The 24,751-nt window shown below is 37.1% G+C and overlaps 1 protein-coding gene across 1 annotated transcript in view; it reads left to right on the top strand.

Moving 5' to 3' along the window:
- LOC105937061 (voltage-dependent T-type calcium channel subunit alpha-1I) overlaps nucleotides 1-24,751 on the top strand; it is a gene marked incomplete in the record, with an annotated part of 287,706 nt that overhangs the window by 137,010 nt on the left and 125,945 nt on the right. The window contains 2 exon segments of the mRNA XM_036137349.1: nucleotides 11,886-11,983; nucleotides 22,921-23,080. Of these exon segments, the coding sequence (XP_035993242.1) occupies nucleotides 11,886-11,983; nucleotides 22,921-23,080 (258 nt within the window).

Here is a 24,751-nt window from a genome sequence, read left to right as displayed (position 1 = left end):
AAAAGCTATCAGTAAAAACCTTGTAAACAAATGTGCAGCAAAAAATGTGCAAAATCTTTCACAGTAAAATGGATGTAAGTAAATCTCGAAGAAACAGTTATCAAATGAAACATGGTATACAATATATACATGTATATATATATATATATATATATATATATATATATATATATATATATATATATATATATATATATATATATATATATATATACACTGTAAAGGAAACAAAATCACAAAAAAATCTTTAGGTAGCCTTTGCAAAAAATGCGCAAAAACCTTCACTGTAAAATCACTTTTCTCTTCAGAGGTCAGCTCAAATTCACTAAATACTACAACTGCTAAGTAAACTAAGAACTCTTCAGCAGTAAGTGATGTCCACTTGAATTTCTTCCCTGCTGAAATTAGTCATTGTGCATTGGAATTTGTGTTTGAAATAGTAGTACAGACACTAAAAAAAGTTTGAAAAGGCTCAGAGGAGACCATGATTTGATGGTGTCAGTTATGGGACCAAGAGGATGCCTCGGTGAAAATGTAGGCATCTGAGGCTCAGTGTCTGGTTCACCTGGAGAGTGCCACATGTCCTTGCTGTCATCAATAGGCGGAGGGGTAGCTTGACTCACCCGCCAGGGGATTGGCCTGGTTGAACTGCTATTTTTTTCTTGGGGCAGAGGCAACTGTGCACTTCACAGGCCTTGGAGATGTCCGTAGCCGATGGGCAGGTGCCTGATACTCCTCGTCTTCTGCTGCACTGTAGCTTTTTTGCAGTGAGAGTCAGAAACTTTTGATAGACATTTAAATGGCTGTGTTTAAAGTGCTGTAAAACCAGAAATGTGTGGAGATAATGGTGACTTGTTTCAAAAACTTTAAAGCCTCTTTTTTAGAAGAATTTAGAAAAACAAAGGTGACCATTTTTGACATGACCTTATTGCTGGACAAAAAAGGGGCATAGCCCAACCCCTAGAGGCCCATACTGGTACTGGTATGGGCGGGCTTAGGGGCTTAAGAGATAAAGTTGTCAAAATGTTAAAAGCAGCAATAAGTTATTAAATATTGTACTATGCTTTGACCTTCTCATTGAGCAGTGTTTACTTTATCATCTATCTATTTGAATAAAATTCCATCCACATTACAAATCATTCAAAGATTTCTGTTAATCTGTCACACAGAATCTGAATAGAAATCATTGAGGTTTTTGGTTGTGACATGACTAAATGTGAATAAATTTAAAAGACACTTTATTGTAACATCAGGAACATATTCTATATATTTTTCCTAGTAACATTTTTTCTATTCTTCTAAGTCCTCCTTTTTTAGTCCCCATGTCTTATTTAGGCACCAAAAGGGAGATATGTTTTGTTTACTGTCATTAATATGGTTCTCCATTGGCTTTGTAGCTTTCAACACTCACTGGCACAAAGTTTCAGCCCTAAGGCAAGAAGGCGTTTTGTATAATGTTTGATGTAACCTCTTTCTCCCTCTTATCCCAGGTTTTTTTTTAACTCATATAACATTCTTCAACCTGCCACTCCTCTCTCCCTCAGTCACCGTCACTTAAATTGTAAGCTTTGAACAGAAACCTGTTGCCTCATCTTTGGGCCAAATCCCAATATTCCATGCATGCATAGCATAAAGAGTTCAGTCCAAATCCTCCCCAGTCTTACATCAACCACATGTAGCGCATATCATTACGAGGAACAGTAGGCTGTGGGAAAATGTTGCACACCTGGGAACAATGTGCTGCCAACACAAATCATGTTAGGCAGGCTTGCAGGAAGGTGAAGAGGAGCCGTATGAGCTTAGCTTGGATGGCAAACTTAGCCATAGCAAACCTCACACAAAGTTAGAAATGTAAGGCTGATGTTTCTGAACTTGGTTGAGTGTAGTGCAGACAGCTATTTGATAGTAAATCAATAGTTTATGTTTTACAACTTTTTCCTTACTGCTAACTATATTGTGAATTAAGACTTAGTTCTGATTTACAGTATCTGAAGATACACCAGAATTAACAGTTTCATAAGAGTGTATATGTAAATAATACTTATTATGCTATTAAGTTGTGTGTCCCTAAAGACTTCTAATATCAGAATACGACAACTGCAGGTCAATTAATAATCAGATCCAAGTCTGGCTTGTGAAATTGAGCTTACCTTTCTAGTAAATGTAGTGTAATCACACTTAATTAATTTAACAAGGGTCATTACTTCTTTTTTCCCTAAAGGCCTGGTTTGGATAGCTGTTTTTCCCTTAATGAATTAAATTAAATCATTTCAAAACAGCTTTTTGTGTTTACTCAGGTTATCTTTATCCACTGATAATTTTTTTTGACTCTGTGGTGGTATGAGCTGTGTACTATAGTGTGGTTTGTTAGAGCAGCAGCTTATCTGTAGCTAAGAGAAAGTGGATAGATACATTTATTAGGAGGACCAGCTATATCCTGCAATGGCCCCTGGACCAAGTGCAGGTCACGGGAGACAAAAGAGCCATAAGAAAATAATATCATTGATGGACAATGTCTTCTACCCCCATGCATGAAACTGTTTTAGAGCTGGAGAGGCCATTATGCTCACATTGACACATTTAATGTGTTAAATTAAATGTGTCACTTTAATGTGACACATTCAAGTGTCACTTAAATTTAATGTGGTTCATTTCTTTTTTTACTGTTCACTTTTAGGTGGTGGAATCAGCCATCTTGTAATTTGTAGTTTTTTGAAGGAGCAGCTTATCTACAGCTGAGGGGAAGTGGTTAGATAGGCTCATCAGGAAGGCCAAGGGTATCCTAGGATGTCCTTTGGACTCAGTGCTGATGGTGGGAGACAGAAGAACTCAAGCAAAAATAATATCACTCTTGAGCAAAGTCTCCAATGCGACACATGAAGCTGTTGCAGAACCCCAGAGCACCTTCAGTGACAAACTGCTGTAGGTACAAAGAGGAACATTAGTGCAGGTGCTTCCTCTGATCAACTGTAGGACTTTGTGATGATAATCGCTCCCAACAAACTTTGGCACAATAGTAGTTTACATCCCTGCTGTTATTTCCACCATTTTCTTTCATTTGTTGTAAATAGCTATTTTTATACGCAAACATTCATGCACATTTTGTACATTCAGTTGCATATTTCTTTTAATCTAAATATGCTATTTTTCTTAACTGTACAATATAATTTTTCTTATATTGTAAATTAGCCCTTACTGGTCAGCCTTTTAATCTTGTGTTTTTCATCATTGTGTATGTCTACATGCTTCCATATTCCTTTCCCTTTCTGTTGGTAAACCTGAATTTCACACTTTGGGACAATGAAGGGTATTTCTATTGTATTATTCACTCCATCAACAGCAGTTAATCAATAGTTAGTTGAAAAGGGAAGAAAACTCAAAATCAATGATAGCAAATGAAATGATATCTCACACTTTTCTAAATAAACTATTTCACAGCACCTTTACTAGATCTTATTAGAGAAACTACTGGAGAAGAAGCATTAGTGTCTTAATTTTGTCACATTTATTACCTTATAACTAAATTATATGTTTCTTATTTAGATGTTATAGTTTTATTTTATATACTGTATATACTTGGCATTCACGTTATTTCCAACATTCATGGTATATTAAACTACATTAAATTAGGTTTGTGGTTTTGTTTGTGTAAAGCAAAGAAAGGCACATGGATTTTTGTGATAGGTGATCTAGATATATTCAGCATACATCTTCTTCTAGCATTTACTTTCAAAACATTGATAACTCATAGTGGCACACATTATGGGATCAACCTGCTTGTTAAGTTTATCAGGCAAAGAAATTGTCTAATTAGATTTTGACTCTTTCCAGCAGCTTCAAATTACGTTAAGACAATTTAAAATAGAATTGAAAGATGCACATGCTGAGGTCGTTCCTTTAGCAGCTATTTACTCCAATTTAGCACATACTTCACATTAATCATCTACATGTTGCAGGAACCAGCAAAGCCTGTAAAAAAATTCAAAAAGCATGTTCTGTGTCAGAGTGATTGCTCCACTGTACTTCCTTAATCACTCCTGGGGTTTTTTCATAGGTAAACTCATGAATGAAGATCAGTCCACAGCACAAGCACTACCTTATGATGTCTCTCCCTTGATTTTAACATCTAATGTGAAGTGTTATGGCTTGCAGTTGCTCTTGGCTCTAAGATCCAGGGATAAGTTCAGATCACGTTAGTGACACCATCCTAATTTGTTGGTGTGGTGGGTGCAAACATTTTGCATGTTGCAAAAAACACATTGGAGACACAAAAAAGAAGAGATAAAGGCTGTGGAAAAACAAAATACTTATTAAAACAGTCCAGTTCAGTTAACCAGAATTAGTATGCCTTTAACCTCTGTTCACTGCCAATGTTGTCTTCCCCTGAGTGATCACACTCTCCCTTGAAAAGATGAATTCATACATTTTCTTCAAAGAAACACATGGAGATGCACGCTTTGCTTCCCTGACATGCTTTGTCTTTCTTATTTTATGTGTATTCTATATATTTAGAATAGCATGTAACCTTCTAGTGAGCCTGTCTGGGGAAATATGGTTATAGGGGTTATCAGTGTGTGCAGACTGAACAATGCACCCCCTTACTCGGGATTCATGTGGTCTCTGAGCTCCTTCCGACTCCCCTGACCTACTCTATCTGTCTGCAACACTCAGCAGAAGCACTATAGGCGGTAAAAACCTGCTTTGTGATTAAAATTTGAGTGAGGAATACATGGAATTTAGCCAAAAAAAATAACTAAAGTTCATTATTTTCTGCATTTTAAGCAAAAGCTATAAATGATGAAATATAACCAGCTGTTACCCTAAGCATTACCCATCTAACCTTAGGCCCCAGTTCACATTAACACAGCATTTTTAGATGTTTCCAAGTAGAACTGGCAACTAAGATAATTATAAACTCTAACCTAGTGGTCTACTCCATGCATCCCCACTGTCGCTCTTTGAAAAACAAACCACAAAAACAGAGCCATGTTCATATTTCATAGCTACCATTTATATTAAAAGTATCACAATAAAATGTTTTATTAATATCTGAACAGCAAATGGCATGTCCCAAATTATTCAAACCCTACAGAAGTAATCAGTGGAAATGATTTATTCCTGTAGCCAAACACTTGCCTGACCAGCTATTTGTATGTTCACACTTGTAATCTTCGATCCTCCAATTACAAAGTTTGCTTTCTATCACCTAAAGACCATTTTCAGGATTAAAGGACTAATGTCTCAGCAGGATCTGGAAAAACCAATCAATGTGTTTATCTTTAGTCGAACTGATTACTGCAACGGTGTTTTCACAGGTCTCCCAAACAAGTCGATCAGACAGCTGCAACTGATCCAGAACGCTGCTGTTCGCGTCCTCACTAAGACTAAGAAAGTAGAGCACATAACCCCAGTTCTAAAGTCCTTACACTGACTCCCTGTATCTCAGAGAATAGACTTTAAAATCCTTCTGTTAGTCTATAAATCCCTGAATGGCTTAGCACCTAAATACATCACAGACTTGTTATCAGTGTATCAACCCTCCTGACCAATCAGGTCTTCTGGCTCAAATCTACTCTGCATACCCAGAACCAGACCCAAACACAAAAAAGCAGCATTTAGTTTTTATATTCTACTTATCTCAAACAAACTTTCAAAGGACTGTAAAAGTTCTGAAACCCTGAGTTAATTTTAATCAAGGTTAAAAAACCTATTTTACCTATTTTAGAATTGCCTTTGAATGTTAATGTTTCAGTCTGTAGTCTTATATCTTAACCTACTTCTACTATCTCCTTTCCTCTGTAATGTTTTTTTTTGTTCATTTACAGCACTTTGAATCGTGTTAGTACTGAACAGTGCTTTATAAATAAACTTGCCTTGCCTCATCTTTAACTTCCTGTACAGATTCATTAATATTTTCCATTAGTTAGCCATATCTTCACCCATTTAGATTTATGTTTTGGTTCAATATCATGCTAAAACAAACAATGTTACCTATAACCAATTTTCTCTCTTGACCTTCGGATGTTGTTGTTAGGAATTTATAGTAGTCTTTTTTCATGCTGAAAGTTATTTTCAATACCCTCAAAGCATTGTCTTCCCACCACACATGCTTAACCAGTGGGATGCTGTTCTTGGGGTTGAATCTTTCATGTTATACACGTCAAATGAATGCTACATCATCGTGGCCAAAATATAAAATTTTTGTTTCATGTGATCACAAAAAAAGAGCCACAAAAGTGCCGTCCATATGTCAAAATGTGAATTCATTTTTAGCTTCAACCATCTGTTTATGCATTCATGCTGTGGTACCTGTTTGGGAACACAAACATGTTCCGGTAGTACATTTGCACTCCATAAACGTCAAATCCATGAATCAAGTATATGCTGGAAGTCACTCATATAGTGAGCTGTCACACCTTTTATTGTTAAGGAGAGCAGATGGAATGGCATGCCGGATCCAGAATTGCATTGAATGAGCTTTTATGAAGGTGGGGCTTTTTGCAAGGTTGCTGTTAAGATTAAACTGCAGCAAGTAAACCAAATGGCATAGACGTTCCAACAGGTGTGTGTTTACTGCAATCAGTTTTCTGAATCATTACTCACACTGATAGAACTTTGGCGTGATCTTGTGAAAGGATAGATTAACAGTATATTGCACCCAATAAGTAACAATGATGCAAAAACACTTCTTAGAGATGCTGATTTTATTTTCTAGCAGGACTTGACACCTGCTCGCACTGGCAAGGTCACCAAAAGCTGGGTTCAAAAGAGTTACTGTGTTTGATTGGCGAGCAAACTCCTCTGACCTGAACCCAATAGAGAATCTATGGGATATCTTCAAGAGGAAGATGAGAAGCACCACCCCCAACAATGCAGATGACCTGAAGGCCACTATCAAAGCAGCCTGGGCATCCATTACAACCCAACATTGCCACAGGCTGATCCCATAGAAATTAACATACGTTTAAGAAGCCTGACATATATGATGAAAATATCCTTTTTTAAATTGATCGTAGAAAATGTTCTAACTTTCTCGGACACTGAATTTTGGGTTTTCATCATCTGTAAGCTGTAATCATAAACATGAAGAGAAATGCAGGCCAGAAAACGCTCTTTGTGTTTAATTAATCAACATAATAAATTTGTTTCTCTTTCTCAAATCAGCAACAAACGTATTGAGCTTTGTCACAATATTCTTCACTTTTTTTAGGTAAAACTATTAACAAAATTAACAGTAATACTTTGATGTAATCATTTTCTGCATAACTTTTTCATGTCTCTCACTGATGTGTAGGGATTTTAGCCTGCTGCTTCTTTACAAACATTGCTTATGATCATTGATATTTTTTACCCTTTGTGTCCGTACTGTTGCAGTTATATCCGAATTTGGTGAGAACTTTGAGTGCATTGCTGCTGATGAACCAGCAGTTTCAGCTGTTTGCCAGATAATCTCATATTTGACTTGATTATTTTGTTATAAAGAAAAGTTTAAAGCTGACTCAGTAACTCCAACGTCCCCTGGTCCTTCAGCTACCAAACAAGGCCTAAACAGTCACTTTTCCAACACCATGCTTGATGTTTGGTGAAACTAGTTTGTGCTGATTCTGTATTGGGTTATCTCAACTTCTTGTTGATTAGGAATGTGCCAGAACATGCGTTATCTGACTTTATATCTCTAAAGGATATCGTTCCAGTGGTTAAATCTGATGCAACTATGCAAGCCTAATTCAAGTTGTCATTTAGATTATCTGGAGAGAAAAACAGAGCCACATTCACCCACTCCCACTTATGCACTGATAAACAGATCCTTAGGATAAAAGTGCCTTTCCCAGAGACACATCAACATATGGCTCAAGGAAGCTGAATTTAAACTCCCAGCTTCCCGATTGCATTCAAGTACTCTACCCATCGAGTCGCAGTTGCCTTATGTTTCCCCTTAGTTGATTATCTTTCTCACTATAGAATGGTAAAATTTAAATCCAGTCACTTCACCAAAGCCATGACACACCCTTTTTTCTCATGATTGAATTAACACAAATCTGTTTCTTCCAGAGCAGCACATTGATAAGAGTTCTGTTTTTATAGAGGAGCTCACATTTACCCATGATCAATCAATCAAGTGTTTTAATTAATAGCACCTGCCTCCCACGTTCCCGTGTGTGTGTGTGGTTCCCACCCTACCTATTTTGTTTTTTGTTCCTGTTCATTAGATGTAGTTTAGAAAACATTGTACGTTATTGTACATGTACATCATTGTACATGTATCAGATCAAAACAATTTAAAAACCTTTTATATAATATATAAATACATTTATACATTTATATATATATATATATATATATATATATATATATATATATATATATATATATATATATATATATATATATATATATATATATATATATAAATAGAGAGATGACAGACTGGCGACCTGTCCAGTGTGTAGCTCGCCTCTCGCCCAGTGAATGCTGGAGATAGGCACCAGCAACCCCCGCGACCTCATGAGGGATTAAGCGGTTTGGAAAATGGATGGATGGATGGATTAATATATATAAATATATATATATATATATATACATATATATATATATATATATATATATATATATATATATATATATATATATATATATATATATATATATATATATAGAGAGAGAGAGAGAGAGAGAGAGAGAGAGAGAGAGAGAGAGAGAGAGATCCTAAAATCAACTCCAATACTTTTTTTGGGGGATAAATATGCCTACTTCAGTTTTAGTGCCCTGAGAGGTTGCAAATCCTTCTTAAATTAAATAGAGTGAACTGAATGTTTTCTGCTGGGACAATAAAGATTATTACCATATCTTATATTGTCTTATCATATCTTATTTGTCTGATACAAAATACTGAGGATGAAGTCCACGGGCAAAAAAAAACAATCATTGCAACTTTTTAAACATGCCTATATATAAGCATTTGTAGGTAGGTTCTGATGTGTACCTTGTGTTTTTCAGGTTAAGCTCCCCCACCTTTGCTGCTAATTATTTTGAACATTATACACTGTTTAATAAGATAACAATGAATAGAACATTTGAAATATGTTTGCATTTGTCTGTGTAAATGTTCCAAGGATTTCTTTTGGACATATTTTTTCGAACTTGTCACTTTTTATCCTTCTCATGACAATCTTTTCTCAGGGGTTTTAGAGGAAAAAGGCTTTCATGTCTTTTCTAGAGAGACAAACTGTTGCCTGGTGCTTTGCGGAAAAGCTAATGCGAGCTTTAAAGAACCATGTCTTACATGAATAATCACCCCCTATTAAAATTTATTTTTGTGAAAATGTCAGGGATTACGAGCTGTCTCTGTAAGTGAATTTCTCTTACATCTATTTAAATACACCGGCTGGTGCATGTTTTTTTGATGATGGATGCGTTCTAAGTAAGCTGCATAAGTCAAAGAACACATGCACGTAAGGTGCTGTGGAGGGCCTCTACAACAGTTCTTAAAGTAGCTCAGTTGCTTTCCTCCCCATTTATGATAGGGTGACTTATTGATGTTGACATCTACACGCTGTGGAGCCCATGTCATTTGTTGCCTAGATTTTTCTGGTTGCCAAACATTTTTATTCTACTCTGAATACTACTTGAAGTAAAAATGAATAAGTAAGAAGAGAGACAGCTGGATTTACTTATCTGTACCCAACCTGGTTGAGATCTCAGATCTATTAAATGTGTTGCACCAATATTAAAAGGTTAGAAATAATATAAAAATGGAACAATTAAAATTAAATCTTATTTACCAGCATCAGACTAATGCAAGAGCCCATGTAAAATACTGGGCCAATATGGGAAGGGTAAAGAGGAAGAAATTACTGGTAGATTTTGTGAATGATCGTGTGTCTGTGTGCTCGTGTGCACCTCTGTAGCTTCTCTGACTTTATAACCACTTTTGGGACACAAAATGTACCGCACTCATTAATCTCATTTTAATAATTGATGCCTTCTTCTCCAAAAGGAGTTTAAGTCTGGACTGCAAGCATAAAAGGAGACATTTAGTGCTCTGTAGTAATTGCAGGATTAGTATATTCTGCTCTATTAGGCCAGTGTTCAGTCACTGGAATGGCTTGCACAATGTCTATTTAGCTGCACTATTGTTCTGACCAAATCCATCTAATGTCTGTATTTCCAATTACCTATGGTAATGCACGTTAGGTCATTGGAGAACAACAGATTTTTCTATGAAAACTTTTTATGTGTAGTATATGTTTTGGCTCTTTTTGGCCATTAATTCTCATAAACAACTGGCTGCCAAGGTCTAACTCAAATGGAACCCTAATCTCGGCATTGTAAACCTAGATTAAAGCACCAAAACACTGCTTTAGCATCCTTCAATCCTATTTTTTTATACAGAACCCAGCCCTGAATCCACAGTATCGAGTAAAATATGAATTAATACTTAAAGGAAAGACATCTGTCATGTTTTCCAACTTCAAAACCCTGCAGAACTTAATTTTGGTTGGACTCCCACTAAAACAGCTGGATTGATTTTATTTCATTCCATTGTTATTACACTGACAATTCCTAAAAGCCAGTTTCTCAAGTTCACAGTTCAAGAGTCTGGAAGTGAATAATTGTCTAGGGCTTTTTAATCACTTCAAAATTTGCATAGGCTCTCCGTCCTGTCAATGAAATCAACTTATTATAAAGAGCTGTACTATCTTAGTGAAAGTAGAAAATTTGTGTCAGATACCTGAAACGTTCAAATTCTTTTCCTACATCTCCCACACTTCCCACTTCCCCAGCTCAGAAGTTTTTAAGTCTACAAAGAGCCTTCCTCTGTTCAGCCAGGTATATCTATATATAAATATATAAATGCCTATCGCTCCCTTTTCTCTGTCTGCCTGTTCCTAAAGTCGTAATTATCTCTAACACTTGATAAAAGCCTCAGGCTTTCTCTGACTCTCCTTCTCAATCTGACTTTATTGCCTTCATTATATTGCACTTAATCAACGTTCAGTGCTTTTTCAGGTCTGTTTCTGATCTCTCCCTTGTCTCTTGCTTTTCCATCTCCTGTAATCTTTGTTTTTATAGGGGCCCTCCCTCCTATTCCCTGCTCCTCAACTGTCTTGCTTTCTTCTATACCTCAGGCAAAGTATATTTTCAGTGTAATGAATTGTCAAAAATAGGTCAAATAGCAAAATACATTCTCTTTGCCTTCCCTCTCGTTTTCTGTTATCACATGCTTTTCCTAGTTTTGCTTTATACCAGAACACTCCTCCACCTCCAATTTCTGCCCCTTTGTAACTCTTTTCTTTCATCTCAGATGGTTGCACATTCAATCTCGGGCCTCTCTTGCTCATAGATGCCTCCAGACCAACAGGATACACTTTGATGCTTCACTCCATGTGCTAAAAGGCAGCATAGCCACTTTACAAGACCCCAGGAGATTTACTGCACTTATTCAAGAGCAATTTGACATCTTCTTTCACCTGAGTCCAAATGAAGCAATGTCTGGTTCATTCAGTCCCTGAAGTGCACCTTAACATTGCCTTGTAAAACAATACACCTGCGTGCATAAGTGCTCATGCTCAGCTAACTGATTTAATTAAAAACCAAATACAAGTCAGCTTGTTTTGCAGAGACACATGAAGGGAAATATTCCTCAAACTTTATTTAGATGCTGGTTTAAAAAGTGCATATATTAAAGCCCATTATTTATATTAGACTCAGCACAGCAGGACCCCAGCTGTTTGGGGATGTGTGTTTCTGTCTCTGCTTTCTAATGGGAACAAATCTGAATGGATGAAAAATAATGAATCATCTGAGGCTGCAAGCAAAGATGGAATTACATCTAACTATTTATGCTATTAATTTTCATCCTTCGTTTGTTGTGTGTTTTCCAGGATGGTTGAATACTCTCTGGATTTGCAGAACATCAACTTTACAGCCATCAGAACAGTGAGGGTGCTGCGGCCTCTCAAGGCGATTAACAGGGTACCAAGTAAGTCGCATAATCTTTTCAGGTGCAGTTTCCAATTTTTATATGACAAAAAAAGATTATATTGTTTAAAAACAGCTTAAATTAGGTTTTGTTCAGTGTAGCCTTATGCCATTTGGTTCTTTTGGAGTTTGGTTGTTTTCCACCCCACTTTTCTGGGTTATGAAAAGGGAGTGTCTCCCACAGGACATTTCCTATCGACAGTTTGTACATCCAAGCTCATTTTGAGGAAGTTTTGTTTATGCTTTTATAACCAAGGATGTGAAGCATTTTTTAGACTACATCTCCTCATATTGCTCCTCTGGCTTGCTTGTCATTTCTCCACCACACCTCTGTATTGAACCTCACTGTTTGTCATTGCTCTTTGCTGGAGTCTTGCATTGATTGTCCATTACCCTTTCTGTTGCATGCCTGTTTCTTTACCCATGTTTCATGTCTTGTTCTCCATGTGCTAAACTGTAATTTATTTTCAGTTTTTTTTTTACTAAAGAATTTTTTTTGGCCAGTTACATCTCTGCACTTGAGTCTTTCATCAAACCAAAATCATGACACACAGGCTGTAAGTTCAATTCAGAAAGTTTATTTGTGGCCTTTTTGGTTATAGTCATATTTCATGAGTTGACTGAACAAGGCCAAATGAACAGTGCTTGGGAAAACATTCAAAAATTTGGTTATTTTCATGGTCACTTATCCTAGTACATTATGAAACAAACTTAATCCTAAAAAGGGTGGTAATAATAGTGGGAATACATGTAAAAATATGTATTTTCAAAAACAACATGTGAACTAAATTGTCACATGATTATACAGTACAGTAAAGTTTCCGTTTTCTTATAATGTGCATTTATTACATGACACGTGAAATGCTATACAACATTATTTATCCTTGCTTTTTCCTAAATACTACTATCAATAAATTCATTAATAAAATACAGAAAAATGAAAAAGGTTGTGATTACATAAAGTACTTTTTAAAATAAAATACAAAACACATTAATTTGTTTTGGTTTCTGTGGACATTACAATTAATGAGAACAGTTTAATTAAATTAATCTAATTCATTAACTATCCTAATGATAAAAGCAAGCATGTCAATGTTCAGAAACCCTTGACTTATTACTGGTATTGCTAAGTAAACATGAAAAGGGGAAAAAATATCCATAAATACTCCATAGTTAAAACCCTACTAGGTAACTTGTGAGACATGTCACATATGTTAAAGCTTTCCAAATCTTTTGGTTGTTTGTTTTTAAACATACTGGTGAGTAAATTGATTTTAACAATAGATGGTGTTTTATGTTATTAATGCAATACATCCCGCTGCAATGGCAGACATTATTAACGCTTAAGGGAATGGAATATATAAAACCAATACCACTGCCAGGGAGCATCTTACACAACACATCCTTAAGGCCTTGCTGTCTTTACTCTAATTTTGCCATTTTGGATGGGTACCAGTTTCGACTATGGACTTTACGAGCTATGGTCTAAGACTTGACACAAAGCATAAAAATAAATCATAGAGAAAGTCAAAAGTTTGCATCACGTCTAATTTTGTTGTAGTTTAGGACACTCTGGAATGTAGCTGGTTTCAACCAATGTGAGGATACAAGTACTTCAAGACACTTATAGAGGAATAATCAGAAACTTAAATGACAGGCAAAAAAAGTTGTTAATCCAGGAAAAAACCCAGCAACCAAAATGAGCTATAAAATGATCAGAATGTGCTTTGGGACTTTTAAAGCTGGCCATGTCAATTCCATGAGTGCTGCTAAGTTTATGTCCTTTTGATGAGAACTATTTGAGCCTTTTGCTTGCCACATTTTCTCTATGTTGATATGACTAAATTGTGCTTAGCACTCAATCACACAAAGAGGCTATGAGTACTCTCCAAGTTGGATATGTTGGTGCTTGAAGTTAATGTTTTGCTTCCGTTGTAATTGCTTGCTGTGCACCACCCACTGCTCATAACTCTGCAGCAGAAACTGAGCTCTTTATCTTTTTGCTTCTACAAAAGTAGGTGACGCCAATATGGTTGGTGAAGACTTGTAGTTGTATTTGTGTATGTGACCCAGATCATACTGTAAGCAGCTAAGAAGTAGATGTTTTTTTTATAACAGCATTTTGTGCTAAACTCTTTTTAATTTGTTTTCTTTTATCAAAATTTCCTTTGCTTGTTTTTTGTTTTATTTTACTCTTATGACCTTTATCACATTTCTTTTTTATTTCATATATACACTCATATATACACCAGATGCACATTTTCCCAGAAGTGTTTGTTTGCCTATTTTGTTTTTCTTGTTCCATAAACCATTGGGGACACAATGTTAATTTGCTGTCCACTACACCTGCCATGGTGTCCTGAAAAATAAATAATTAATGCTATGCTCTTTATTTCATCTTTCTTTATTTCTCCTTTCTTTGGTCATAGTGTTCATAGTCATGATCAATGCAAGAGTAAGAAATGTCCCTCCCCCCCACTTTCCCCTGGTCTGAGTTTTGCTTTCTTCACCTTCTTCTCCTATATAATCTTTATCACTTCATCTCATTAGCAAAGTCACTCGTTTTCACTTCCCTCCTCTGAGAGCAATTTGTTCCACAGGGAGAGAAAAATAACTACACTTATGATCTTCTTTGGATGATTCTTTGAATTGTGAGTTCTAGAGTCATGAAGGCTGACTGACATCATCGGCACAGTCTGGAATTCTCATCTGATATTTATGACTTTTCATTTTTTTTATACATGCTCTGATGGGAACATGTTTGGTTTAGAGCCAGGTTCCAGGTTCTACGTTTATGTTCAGGGATTGACAGGATGACAAAATGCCCTTAGGTTATGGACAACAAGGAGACAAATTATTACAAAAAAAAGAAGTTCCTCGTTGACATTGGCAATTGAGAGACTAACAGTTCATTTAAAATTTCATCAGCAGAAGCAAATCTCTATCAGCAGACTTCCAAAATATGCATAAAAAATCAACTACGCAATCTTTAGCCTAAAAAAAATAAGCAAACAAACACAGATATCAAGAAGCAATTATTGTTATGCAGAAGTCAGAGGTTGTTTCAGCAGAATTTCTAAAAGGAGAAAGAATGTGGGTTAGTAAAGCATATGCACAAAAGAAAAATTAGAAAGCGGGGGGAGTCGGCAAGACAGATAAATGGAGTTGGGAAGATGGGATTATCCAGCTCCATGAAGGATGGGTGATGATGAAGGGGAGGCAGTAGAAGATGACGAGTAGAGAGATGCTGGGGAACTCACATGAACAGGCCATTACAGTGATAGATAGGAGCAAGGAAGTGCCAGGGATGGAGGGAGTCATCTGTTGAATAGAGATAAAGCAAGCAAGGGACAAAGAGGACAGAGAAGCGATGTGAGAGGAATAAGAAAAAAGAAGTGATTATGAGTGATAAAAAGAGAGCAAGTAATAAATGCATTGTCCTTTTTTTTTGCAAGCCCATTTGTAAGCAGTGGTGTTGCAATGCTTAGCAATACAAAGAACATTGTAAGTAAGCTCCATTCGGCTATGTTTAGAGTAATTGCTGATTAATTCCCAGTTTCCTCGGACCTTGAATTGATGGAAGCTGTTTTAATTCTGTTTTGTTTCATTACAAAAACTAAATTTACTTTTCTTCTTTAACCATGTTTCTGAGGTTGACCTTGATGTTTAAAGCAACTTTTTGATTTTAAGAAATGTTAACTTTAAAGGTGTTTTAAGTAAACAATAAAGAAAAAGAATTGCCAATTGAAGCTGAGTTTGAAAAGCCTTTCTGTGCCCTAAGAGGATTTTTATTTTCCTCACAGAAGATTGCTTTCATTTTGGATGGCACCAACAGATAGTGTCTTATGAGAGGATTAATTTTGTTGTCTCCCACTCAAAATGAGACTCGAAACAGGATGAGTTGAAGTCGAGGTACTTTCTTTCAATCTATTTGTCCACAGTATTCGGAAAGCCCTTGTCTCCTTGACTCCTTTCCTGAGTTTAAAATCACGATTGCAATTGCACATGTAAAATTTAATTAAACTTCAAGGCATTATTTACACATCAAACAGTTTGTGTCTCATAAGAGGTGACAGTTTTCATACTGTACAATCTATATCTGTGAGACTGTTTCTGCAGTGTTAGAATGCATAGAATGGGGAAATGTTTTATATTGGCTTGTATTCCCAATGGTGTGTAGCTTTGTCACTGGGCACAAAACAAATATAAATCGGTCCCAGTCTTTTTCCCACTTACAGCTACTAGAACATGATAATTTATTGCTGTGATGCCAATCCCAGCAATGATGTGAAACACAACATTATTTTAATAATATTTTCCAGAAACTGTTTATCCACAAATGTATGCAATGCACAGACTGGCCTTCCACCAACCATAGACCCAATCATCCCTGCAGGAGATGGGGCTTAAGAGGAAAATCCAATGTATTACTTTTTAGAACAGGGTTTTAACAAGCACTTTTAGCATGGATTTCAAATGTTGGCAGCATGCATGAAATGATCCCATAGTCAAACTGCATAGTTTTTTTTTACTTTGGCCCATGTTTAAAAAAAAAAAAAAAAAAAACAGATGTGCAAACAACAATGTGTCATGTGCAATCAATTTTCCATTCTGGGTAATTTTTATTTATTTATTTGCCTGAACCTAATTTTTAACTAAGCCTACGCCATATCAAAATGCTTTGTGTATAGGGAAGTCCGTAAAAGAGCAGGAACAGTGTCATTAAACAGAAAATTAAGTGGCTGGATGAAGTTCAGCCGTTATCTACTCTGGCATGTCAAAATGCCTTCTGAAGAATCAATAGCTGGAGTCCTTCCATGAATAAAACTCTGCTGTCAGACACAGATTATGCAGAATTTATAGACTCATAACTGCTGATGTGGAAAGATTATTATACTGAATTACCCCATCGTGCTCTATTAGTACTCCATTTAAGTGTTTGTTTAAAGTGGTCACTAAGAGGACACAAAAATCTTTCTTGATTTTTAAATGAATGTCACTTTCATGCTTTATCATATATTGCCAAGAAAGTTACCAATATAGATCGGAAGCGTCACATATGATGTAATATTATTATTCCTGAAGCAGTTCCTGCAGCTAGGGTACAGTTATTTCAACTCTTTGTTTTTTTTTTGCACAAACATTGAAACAAATCTTAGCTATATTAAAAACAATTTATCACAAAGCTGATTTCAGGGGTAATTCAATCACCAAAATCGTCAGTGCTGTGCACACACATCAAGCACACACACATGCACGCACGCACGCGCGCACAAGCAGGCACGCACAAACGCACACACACACACACACACACACACACACACACACACACACACACACACCTGTGAGCACAAGATGACTGAATGATGGCGCAGAAACTCTCAGTGCAGGATCTGTGTGGTGTGAATCAATTAATTGCACTAATGGAAGTTATCCATGTCTGTCTCCCACCGGCCACAGCTTAAAAGCATCGGTCTGTTGTCTGCCTTACCCACAGTCCCCATGGGGGATGCTGTATTAGCAACCAAGGTAACAGTTAACAGCATATTCCCACTCTGTCAGTTTTTCTTTTCTATTCGCCACCTGCGGCATACTTCTCACCTTTAATCTAGTTCGCACTTGTTCTCCACTTTTTCTCTCTCATTAGGTAACATTCCCCTCTACCTGATTGCTGCTCCCACAAGCACTGCTATCAGTATCAGCTGTTTACAGCTGGCCTGTTATGTTCAGAATAGCTCAATAAACTGTCTGAGCTAATTGAATATTTGTTTTATATTATATTGTAAATAAAGATATTGTAACCTGAACCTGGAACCATTAAATATATTTTATATAATCTCTCAAACTAGACTTTTTAGTCATATGGCTTCTGTCCTGTAGTCCTTCTTTTTGTTATTTGATAATTTGTAGAATTTATTGTTTTTCCTATTATACTGTCTAAAATGGTCTAAATGAATAGTAAAACTTTAATTAAAGACTAATTTGATATAGCAGTGCTTTAAGCTGCTGCAGACTTCAAACAGACTTAATCAATGGGAGACGTTTGTTTCATCTCTCTCAAAGGAAATCCCAGGCTGTGATATTTATTTTGTGACAGAAATACTGTCAACGTTTGACTTCATTTTTACTGTATATTACCTGAGGGAAGCCCAGTTGCAATTATCACTTGACTTAATTTCACTAGTATTTTGTGGTCAAATTACAAAAACAGAACAAAGGTCTACATGGCTAGATGTGGCCATGATGTCCATCCATCCATCCATCCATCCATCCATCCATCCATCCATCCATTTTCCGACAGGCCTTATGCCTCTTGGGGTCGCGAGGGGTGCTGGTGCATAGCGTAAGTTCAAAAGTTTCTGCACAAGTCTGCCCATTTTGGCGACAAGATCGAATGACACTAGTGCTGTGCATGGGAGAAGAGGAAAAGCATCTGCCACTGTGACAGAACAGTTTTTTTTGTTTAGAGGCATAATGTCTTCTGAAGTAAGAAAGTTAAAAACATTGAAGTTAACCCATGTTCTCTCACTAATGCGTCCATGACAGCGGAGATTCAACAAACTTAACAAGAGCATGCAGCGCCTAACACCCACAAGCACGCCCAGAGAATGTCACCCGAATCTCTCTTTTGTGAACTGACTAATGGAGCCTATAGAAGCAACTGTGGTAAATAGAGGAAAACTAATTTTACACATTGGGCAATTGTAAGGGTATGTATGGAAAACCAAAAGAAAAAAAATTGCTTTGCTTTCTTCTTCCCTTATTTAGTCTTGCTATGATGTGCTCTTAATATTGTTGGCTGTCATTAATCAACAACTTTCTAATAACAGCAAGGAGAGATGCCAGACGGTTTCCTTATTTTGAGTTGTTTTTTGATTACATAACTTTATTGAACACTTTTTGAAACAATTACATTCAGGACTACTTCTGTAAACAGCACACCGCTGTGTGACGTCTTCTGTTGTCCGCGCATGGGGGACGCTTTGCAGTCTTGAACCATTCAGACAGAAGTCGCATTTAATAGTAGTATGAACTGCTACCTCTAAAAATTCGCTTTCAGCAAAAAATCTAATTTGAGCATCAAGGCTTGAAGTGTGAACGTAGCCTCAGACTGCTTGTGAACATCACCTTTCTTTAAGTCTTGCTACAGACTCTGTCTGTATGTTAAGAGCTGTTATGTTCCAAGTCTCAATACTTTTTCATCCTCTAAGAGGTCTATTTGCCAATTTCCAGGATAAAAATATATGGTATTTTTTATTATTTTTATTGATAGCAATGCCTTTTAAACAGTATGCCTTGAAGCATATATTTTGAATCATTTCCCACAAAGCTTTTTTACAAAATTTGCCTGAAATTTTTGCCATTACTCCTGACAGAACTGGCCACCTTGGCCTATGCATTAATCTTTAGCTCTTTTTACAAATCATCCAAATAAGAGCAATTAATAGAATAGAAAACAGCAGCTGAAGCTGTTGATCACTCTTATATTGGTAAAAATATAAGACAGACTTATATTGGTTTTGTTTTTTGGTTTTGTTGTTGGGAATCCCTCTTCCCATGTATGTGGCATATAACCATATTTTATGTGCAGCTCTGCCTGGACATTTTATGATATTGCTAAATGATTTGATTTAAAGAACACAAACACAGAATTCCAATTAAATCTTTATTCAACCAACTTTTTTAACCATAACAGATTTTTTTTTTAACAAAAATAACTTAACTTTATATACCGGATCAAGAGTGGCAGGTTATTGTTTGAAGCCAGGTTTTTCAGCTGCAGAGAACAGCAGCATATCCATCACTATGAAGCATGTTACTGCATGCGTTATGTCCTTATGCCGCTTGGACGCTTTGTCATTTTATCACAAAGAAGGGAGCCCAGTTTAGCTGCTGTACCTGCTTTGTTTTGGAAGAAGTTACAGAAGCGACGACGACGAGGCGCAGCTCGCGGGGCCGCGCAGCTCGCGCTGTTTGCGTGTGTGAGCGGCTGAGCGGCTTACGTGATGAATACTGGTGGGTTGCGTTACCAGACTCTGCTTTTACCGGTTCCTTGCAAGTTTTACAAATCACTGTTGTTTATTTCTATCAGGCTGGCGAACAAGTAAAACCTCGTTTTGGGACCGTTTCCTCCGCCGCCACTTGCTGCAACATATTCACGTGCTCTGTGTTGTGGTTTGAGAGGGCGGCGCTTAGTGACGGCGTGCCGACTGTAGCAAGGAAGTAAAACTGTCTATCGAACTTTTTATCGACTCTATTTTTTCCTATCACGCCCCACGTCTATCGATCGATAGATATTGTTATCCACGCTATCTATCTTCTGATTAAGAACAGGGCTGCCCGCACTGACGCGGCTCAGGGATTACGTCACACGCAGCGCTGTGCGCAGTGCCCTAGTGCCTGTCAATTTAATGGTCAAATGAAGGTAATTTAAAAAGCAGGACGTTTCCTCACTTTCTAAAAAAAACCCGGGACGCCCGGGACAGGACGTGAAATACGGACATGTCCCGGGAAATACGGACGTTTGGTCACCCTAATCTCAGAGAATAAATATTCCCTTGCACTCTTAAGTTGTAAGTTATATCTGTAAAGTCTTTCTTTATGATAGCTATATTGAACCTGGAGTCTAGTCTTTCTCCACCTGTGTTCAGTTTTTTGATACTCTCTTTTTTACTCCAAACTAGCTTCTTCCCAGAAACAATCTTCACATTGGAGAAATGTCAAAGATGTCGGAAACTTTAGAATGAAAGTTATATACAAGTTCATCAACTAAGTTAGAGGACAAAGTAGAAGTAAAAGGGTAGGCTTGGTTAAAACTTTCAGAAACATTGTCCTTAAAGATGTGTTTTCTTATGATATACCTTTGGCTAACTGAGTCATTGGAAATTATGCTTTCTAAGATAACAGAAACTGATGTTGCTCTATCTGATGACCGTGGAAATTACCTCTGAAATGTTTAGACCAGTGTACTTAATTTCTGGTCCTTGAGGTTCGGTGTCCTTGAACTTTTAGATGTAGCCCTGGTTCAACACAACTGAATCAAATGGCTGAATTGCCTCCTCAGTATGCAGTAAAGTTCTCCAGAGTCCTGCTAACTAGCTGATTCGGGTGTGTTGGATCAGTGTCACATCTAAAAGTTCCAGGGCACTGGACCTTAAGGACAAGAATTGAGGATCCTTGGTTTAGACCCTTAGTGATGATCAAGTCCAAAAAATTAAACTCATTACATGAAGCTCCCTACATGATGTTCTTGAGCTAATCTGAGTCCCCATGAAGTTGGCCACATACATTTTTTTTCACACCATATGCCTCAGAATGGTATACCACTCAAAGGTTTGTTAGAATACCAATAAAAGTTGACCGTGTAAAATTTTGTGGTGAGGATGTTTCACAACTGGACATTTTACAGGTAACATCATACCACACTGAAATTTACTCATGGGAGTGGTAATTTCTTTCACAAGTTAAGCAGTCAGCAGGCTTAGGTGCTGACTTCGAAACACCTGGAGCCATGAAAATGATTGGAACCCCTGATTATGATTCAAATGAACTAAATACTTAAAAGACAAGTTAGTGTTTCTAGTGTAGCTCTTTTCAAAAGTGAAATAAATACACTTTATTTTAAAACCATTGTTGGTGATCCTATTTAGAGACAATTTTTGTTATACTGGGTAAAATCGTCCTTCTATCCAGAAAGTAGTTAATGCATTATATACTCTGAAAAATAATAATGCATTATATACTAAAAAAAAATTGGTTAAAAAAAAAATTTCTGTGGGTGCTGCAGGTCTGTAAAACCTCTAACCAATCCCTGCCATTTGAACCGGAGGGCAGGGATTGGTCAGAGTTTTGGTCCTGCTCTCACCCCATTCTGTCCATCAAGTTCCGGGGGCATCAACTTATCTATTGGTTTTCCCACATGCCAATCATTCTGACACGCTCGCGTAACGCCGGTGTGCGTGCACGTTCCTTTTACACTACAACTGAGCCACATTGGGCCCCATAGATGTTAACTTTTTTTTTTTTTAAAACCACAAATCGGTTTGTGTTATGACTTGCACCAGCTGTCTGGTCCCTAACTCTCCTGCTGTGCTGCCTAATCATTGTGATCTGTTTCACCTGTGATCCTCTGACAGCAGCTCATTAAGCTAACAACCTACACATATTCACCTGCCTTTACATTCTGGGCCCCACAGTCTCATGTTGCCAGACTAATGAAGTGATTAGATGTCCAGCGTTTCTTGCCAGCTTTGCCATGCTCATGATCTTGTTTCTGGATTTTTCTCTCTTGTTTTGCTCAAGTCTGACCCGTGTCCAGAAAACTGAACTTGGGCTTTTGTTACGACCACAATCCTTGCCAAGCCCCTACAGTTCTGTTTGCCTGCCTGTCATTTCTTTATTTGAAATAATCTTTTTAAGTGCAACACCGTGTCTGGTTTGAATATTGGGTCTTCTGTATATCAGCGCATTACAGTTGGTCCCATTTTAAGGATTTAGATATATATTTTTTTAACGCCACTTGTTGACACCTGGCTGAGAGACAGGTGCCAACAGTTGTTAATCAGACCACGAACCCATGGAAATAGTTGCATGTTTATAAACACTTATTTAGTTTGTTGTGAGACAAACGTAAAAGAAAATTTCTATCTTTCCAGCAAGCTTGAATTATTATTTTTTTTTTATATTTAAAAAAAAATGGAACGTCATTTAATTGTACTACTAGTAATTCTAACACACTTTGATCAACTTGAACCTATCTGGCTAACTGTAAAACATGTAGGACAATGATCATAATATAATTTTTACACATTTATTGGGTTATGTAGAAGTGTAAGTGCTGTCTGTCTGTATAGAGGTCAATCTCTCTGTTTCAAATATAGCATTTAGCATGTTGAAATTGTGCTTTTACTAAAAAGCATTGTCTGTGTCCCACCGAAGGTATGCGTATCCTGGTGAACCTGCTGCTTGACACGTTGCCCATGCTGGGTAACGTTCTCCTCCTCTGCTTCTTTGTTTTCTTCATCTTCGGCATCATCGGGGTGCAGCTGTGGGCGGGGCTGCTCAGGAACCGATGCTACCCAGAGGAGAACTTCACACTGTGAGTCCTAGTCTGCTCTCTGTGATAGCTTGTGAAAAAGGGTGTGAAAAAATGTGATACTCCAGAATGCAGGACCTCATACTCTGTATGTGTGTTTCAGAGGGTGTGGTTATGCCTGTGCATGCATTTGTCCTAAACATTGTGGCTGTAACTTGCCCTAATTTTATCTTGGACAAAAAGAAGTTTGCATGAATTAGAAAATAAATTGTAGCCACAAGATGTGCCTTTACAAATGTGTCGGGGTGGTTTTCTATGTAAGTGTCTCTCAGCTCTACTCTCATCACCTAAACTGAGTCAGTGAGAAGAATAATTACATCATCTACTCAATTTACTGATATCACCATAGAAAAAGTGATGAAGGCTCCCTAGGGCTCTCAGTCTCTCAAGTCTTAACATAATGAGGCTGACCTCACTGTGCAAAGCGAAATGTGCACAAAGCAAATATCATTATCTCAGAATCAAGTCTGGCACTTAATTAAAAGCTGAAACTTGTGTGCTTTTTTTAACATCAGCTGCAACCTCCACTTACAGTGTCAAATGAGAGTGCGTTATTAGTCCAGAGACCATGCATCAAGCTATCGGGGAACTTTCAGGTAATCCCAGCATTATAATTCATGTTTGGCTTGATAAAACAATTAAGTGAACAAAAACAACAGATTTTAAGCAAGTGATGCATGGTGGTGCTGTTAGTGTGGTTCTCTTACGCCAAAACAGCTCCAAATTCAATTAATTTATTTTACCATCACTGTGACATTAAGGGCCACACATATTATTTTAATTCCATAAAAAAGAAAAAGAAAAAACACCTATATAATTCTCAGATTTAATGCTAAATGTATCGTTATCATTGTCTCAAAGAAAACAATAATCAAACCACACTGTGTTTTTTTTTTTTTTACCGCCTAAAACTTTCTTTATTGTTCATCCCAGTGTCAGTTGCGCTGTTGTTGTTGGACCAAAAGGCAGACAAATACTTAGAGTTGCATTATGATGATGCCGGTGATTTATTAAAGTAAAGGCCACTTACAATCTTGGCAGAGGAGAACAATGTCCAGGAAGCAAACATGAACAGACCAGAACAGGGAAGCATAACAAAGGACCTGACAATGGGTTTGACTGAATGGGCTGACTAAGTAGGGGAGGAGATGGAAGGAACAGCAGGTGGAGCACATCAACACAAGGGAGAAGAGTAAAGGTAATTAGGCAACCCAATCTCACCGAAAAACGTGTAATAGCCACGTTGCTCCACAGGGGAAAACCTAGTATTGTCACAATTTGGCTGCTCAATAATTTCAGTCCTACGTTTTATTTGGCCTATTCGTTTACATTGGCTTGTAACCCAGTCATGTGACTTATCAAGTTTTCTCCATGAAAAAAGGCCATTCCCTGTGGCCTACTTTATATGGAAAAGTCAACATTTAAAGAAAAAAACTGTGGTTATATGCATTTTTATGACATTTCTAGCGAGAACTATGCAGAATGTTTTAGGTAAGGTCAACAATCCTTAATTTATTAATTCCACCAAAGATTTCATTGCGTTCTCAGAAAGACATGAGAGGGTTATGTTTCCTTCAAGTAACTGACTCAAATCCTAATGACATCTATTCCTAAGTGACGTCAGTGACTCATTAAAAAACTGGCTGAAAATAAAAAGTTTGTCTTCTAATACCT

This window comes from Fundulus heteroclitus, chromosome 5 (genome assembly GCF_011125445.2).
Source record: "Fundulus heteroclitus isolate FHET01 chromosome 5, MU-UCD_Fhet_4.1, whole genome shotgun sequence".
Taxonomy (NCBI): Eukaryota; Metazoa; Chordata; class Actinopteri; order Cyprinodontiformes; family Fundulidae; genus Fundulus; species Fundulus heteroclitus.
This window is presented reverse-complemented; position numbering and strand designations above follow the sequence as displayed.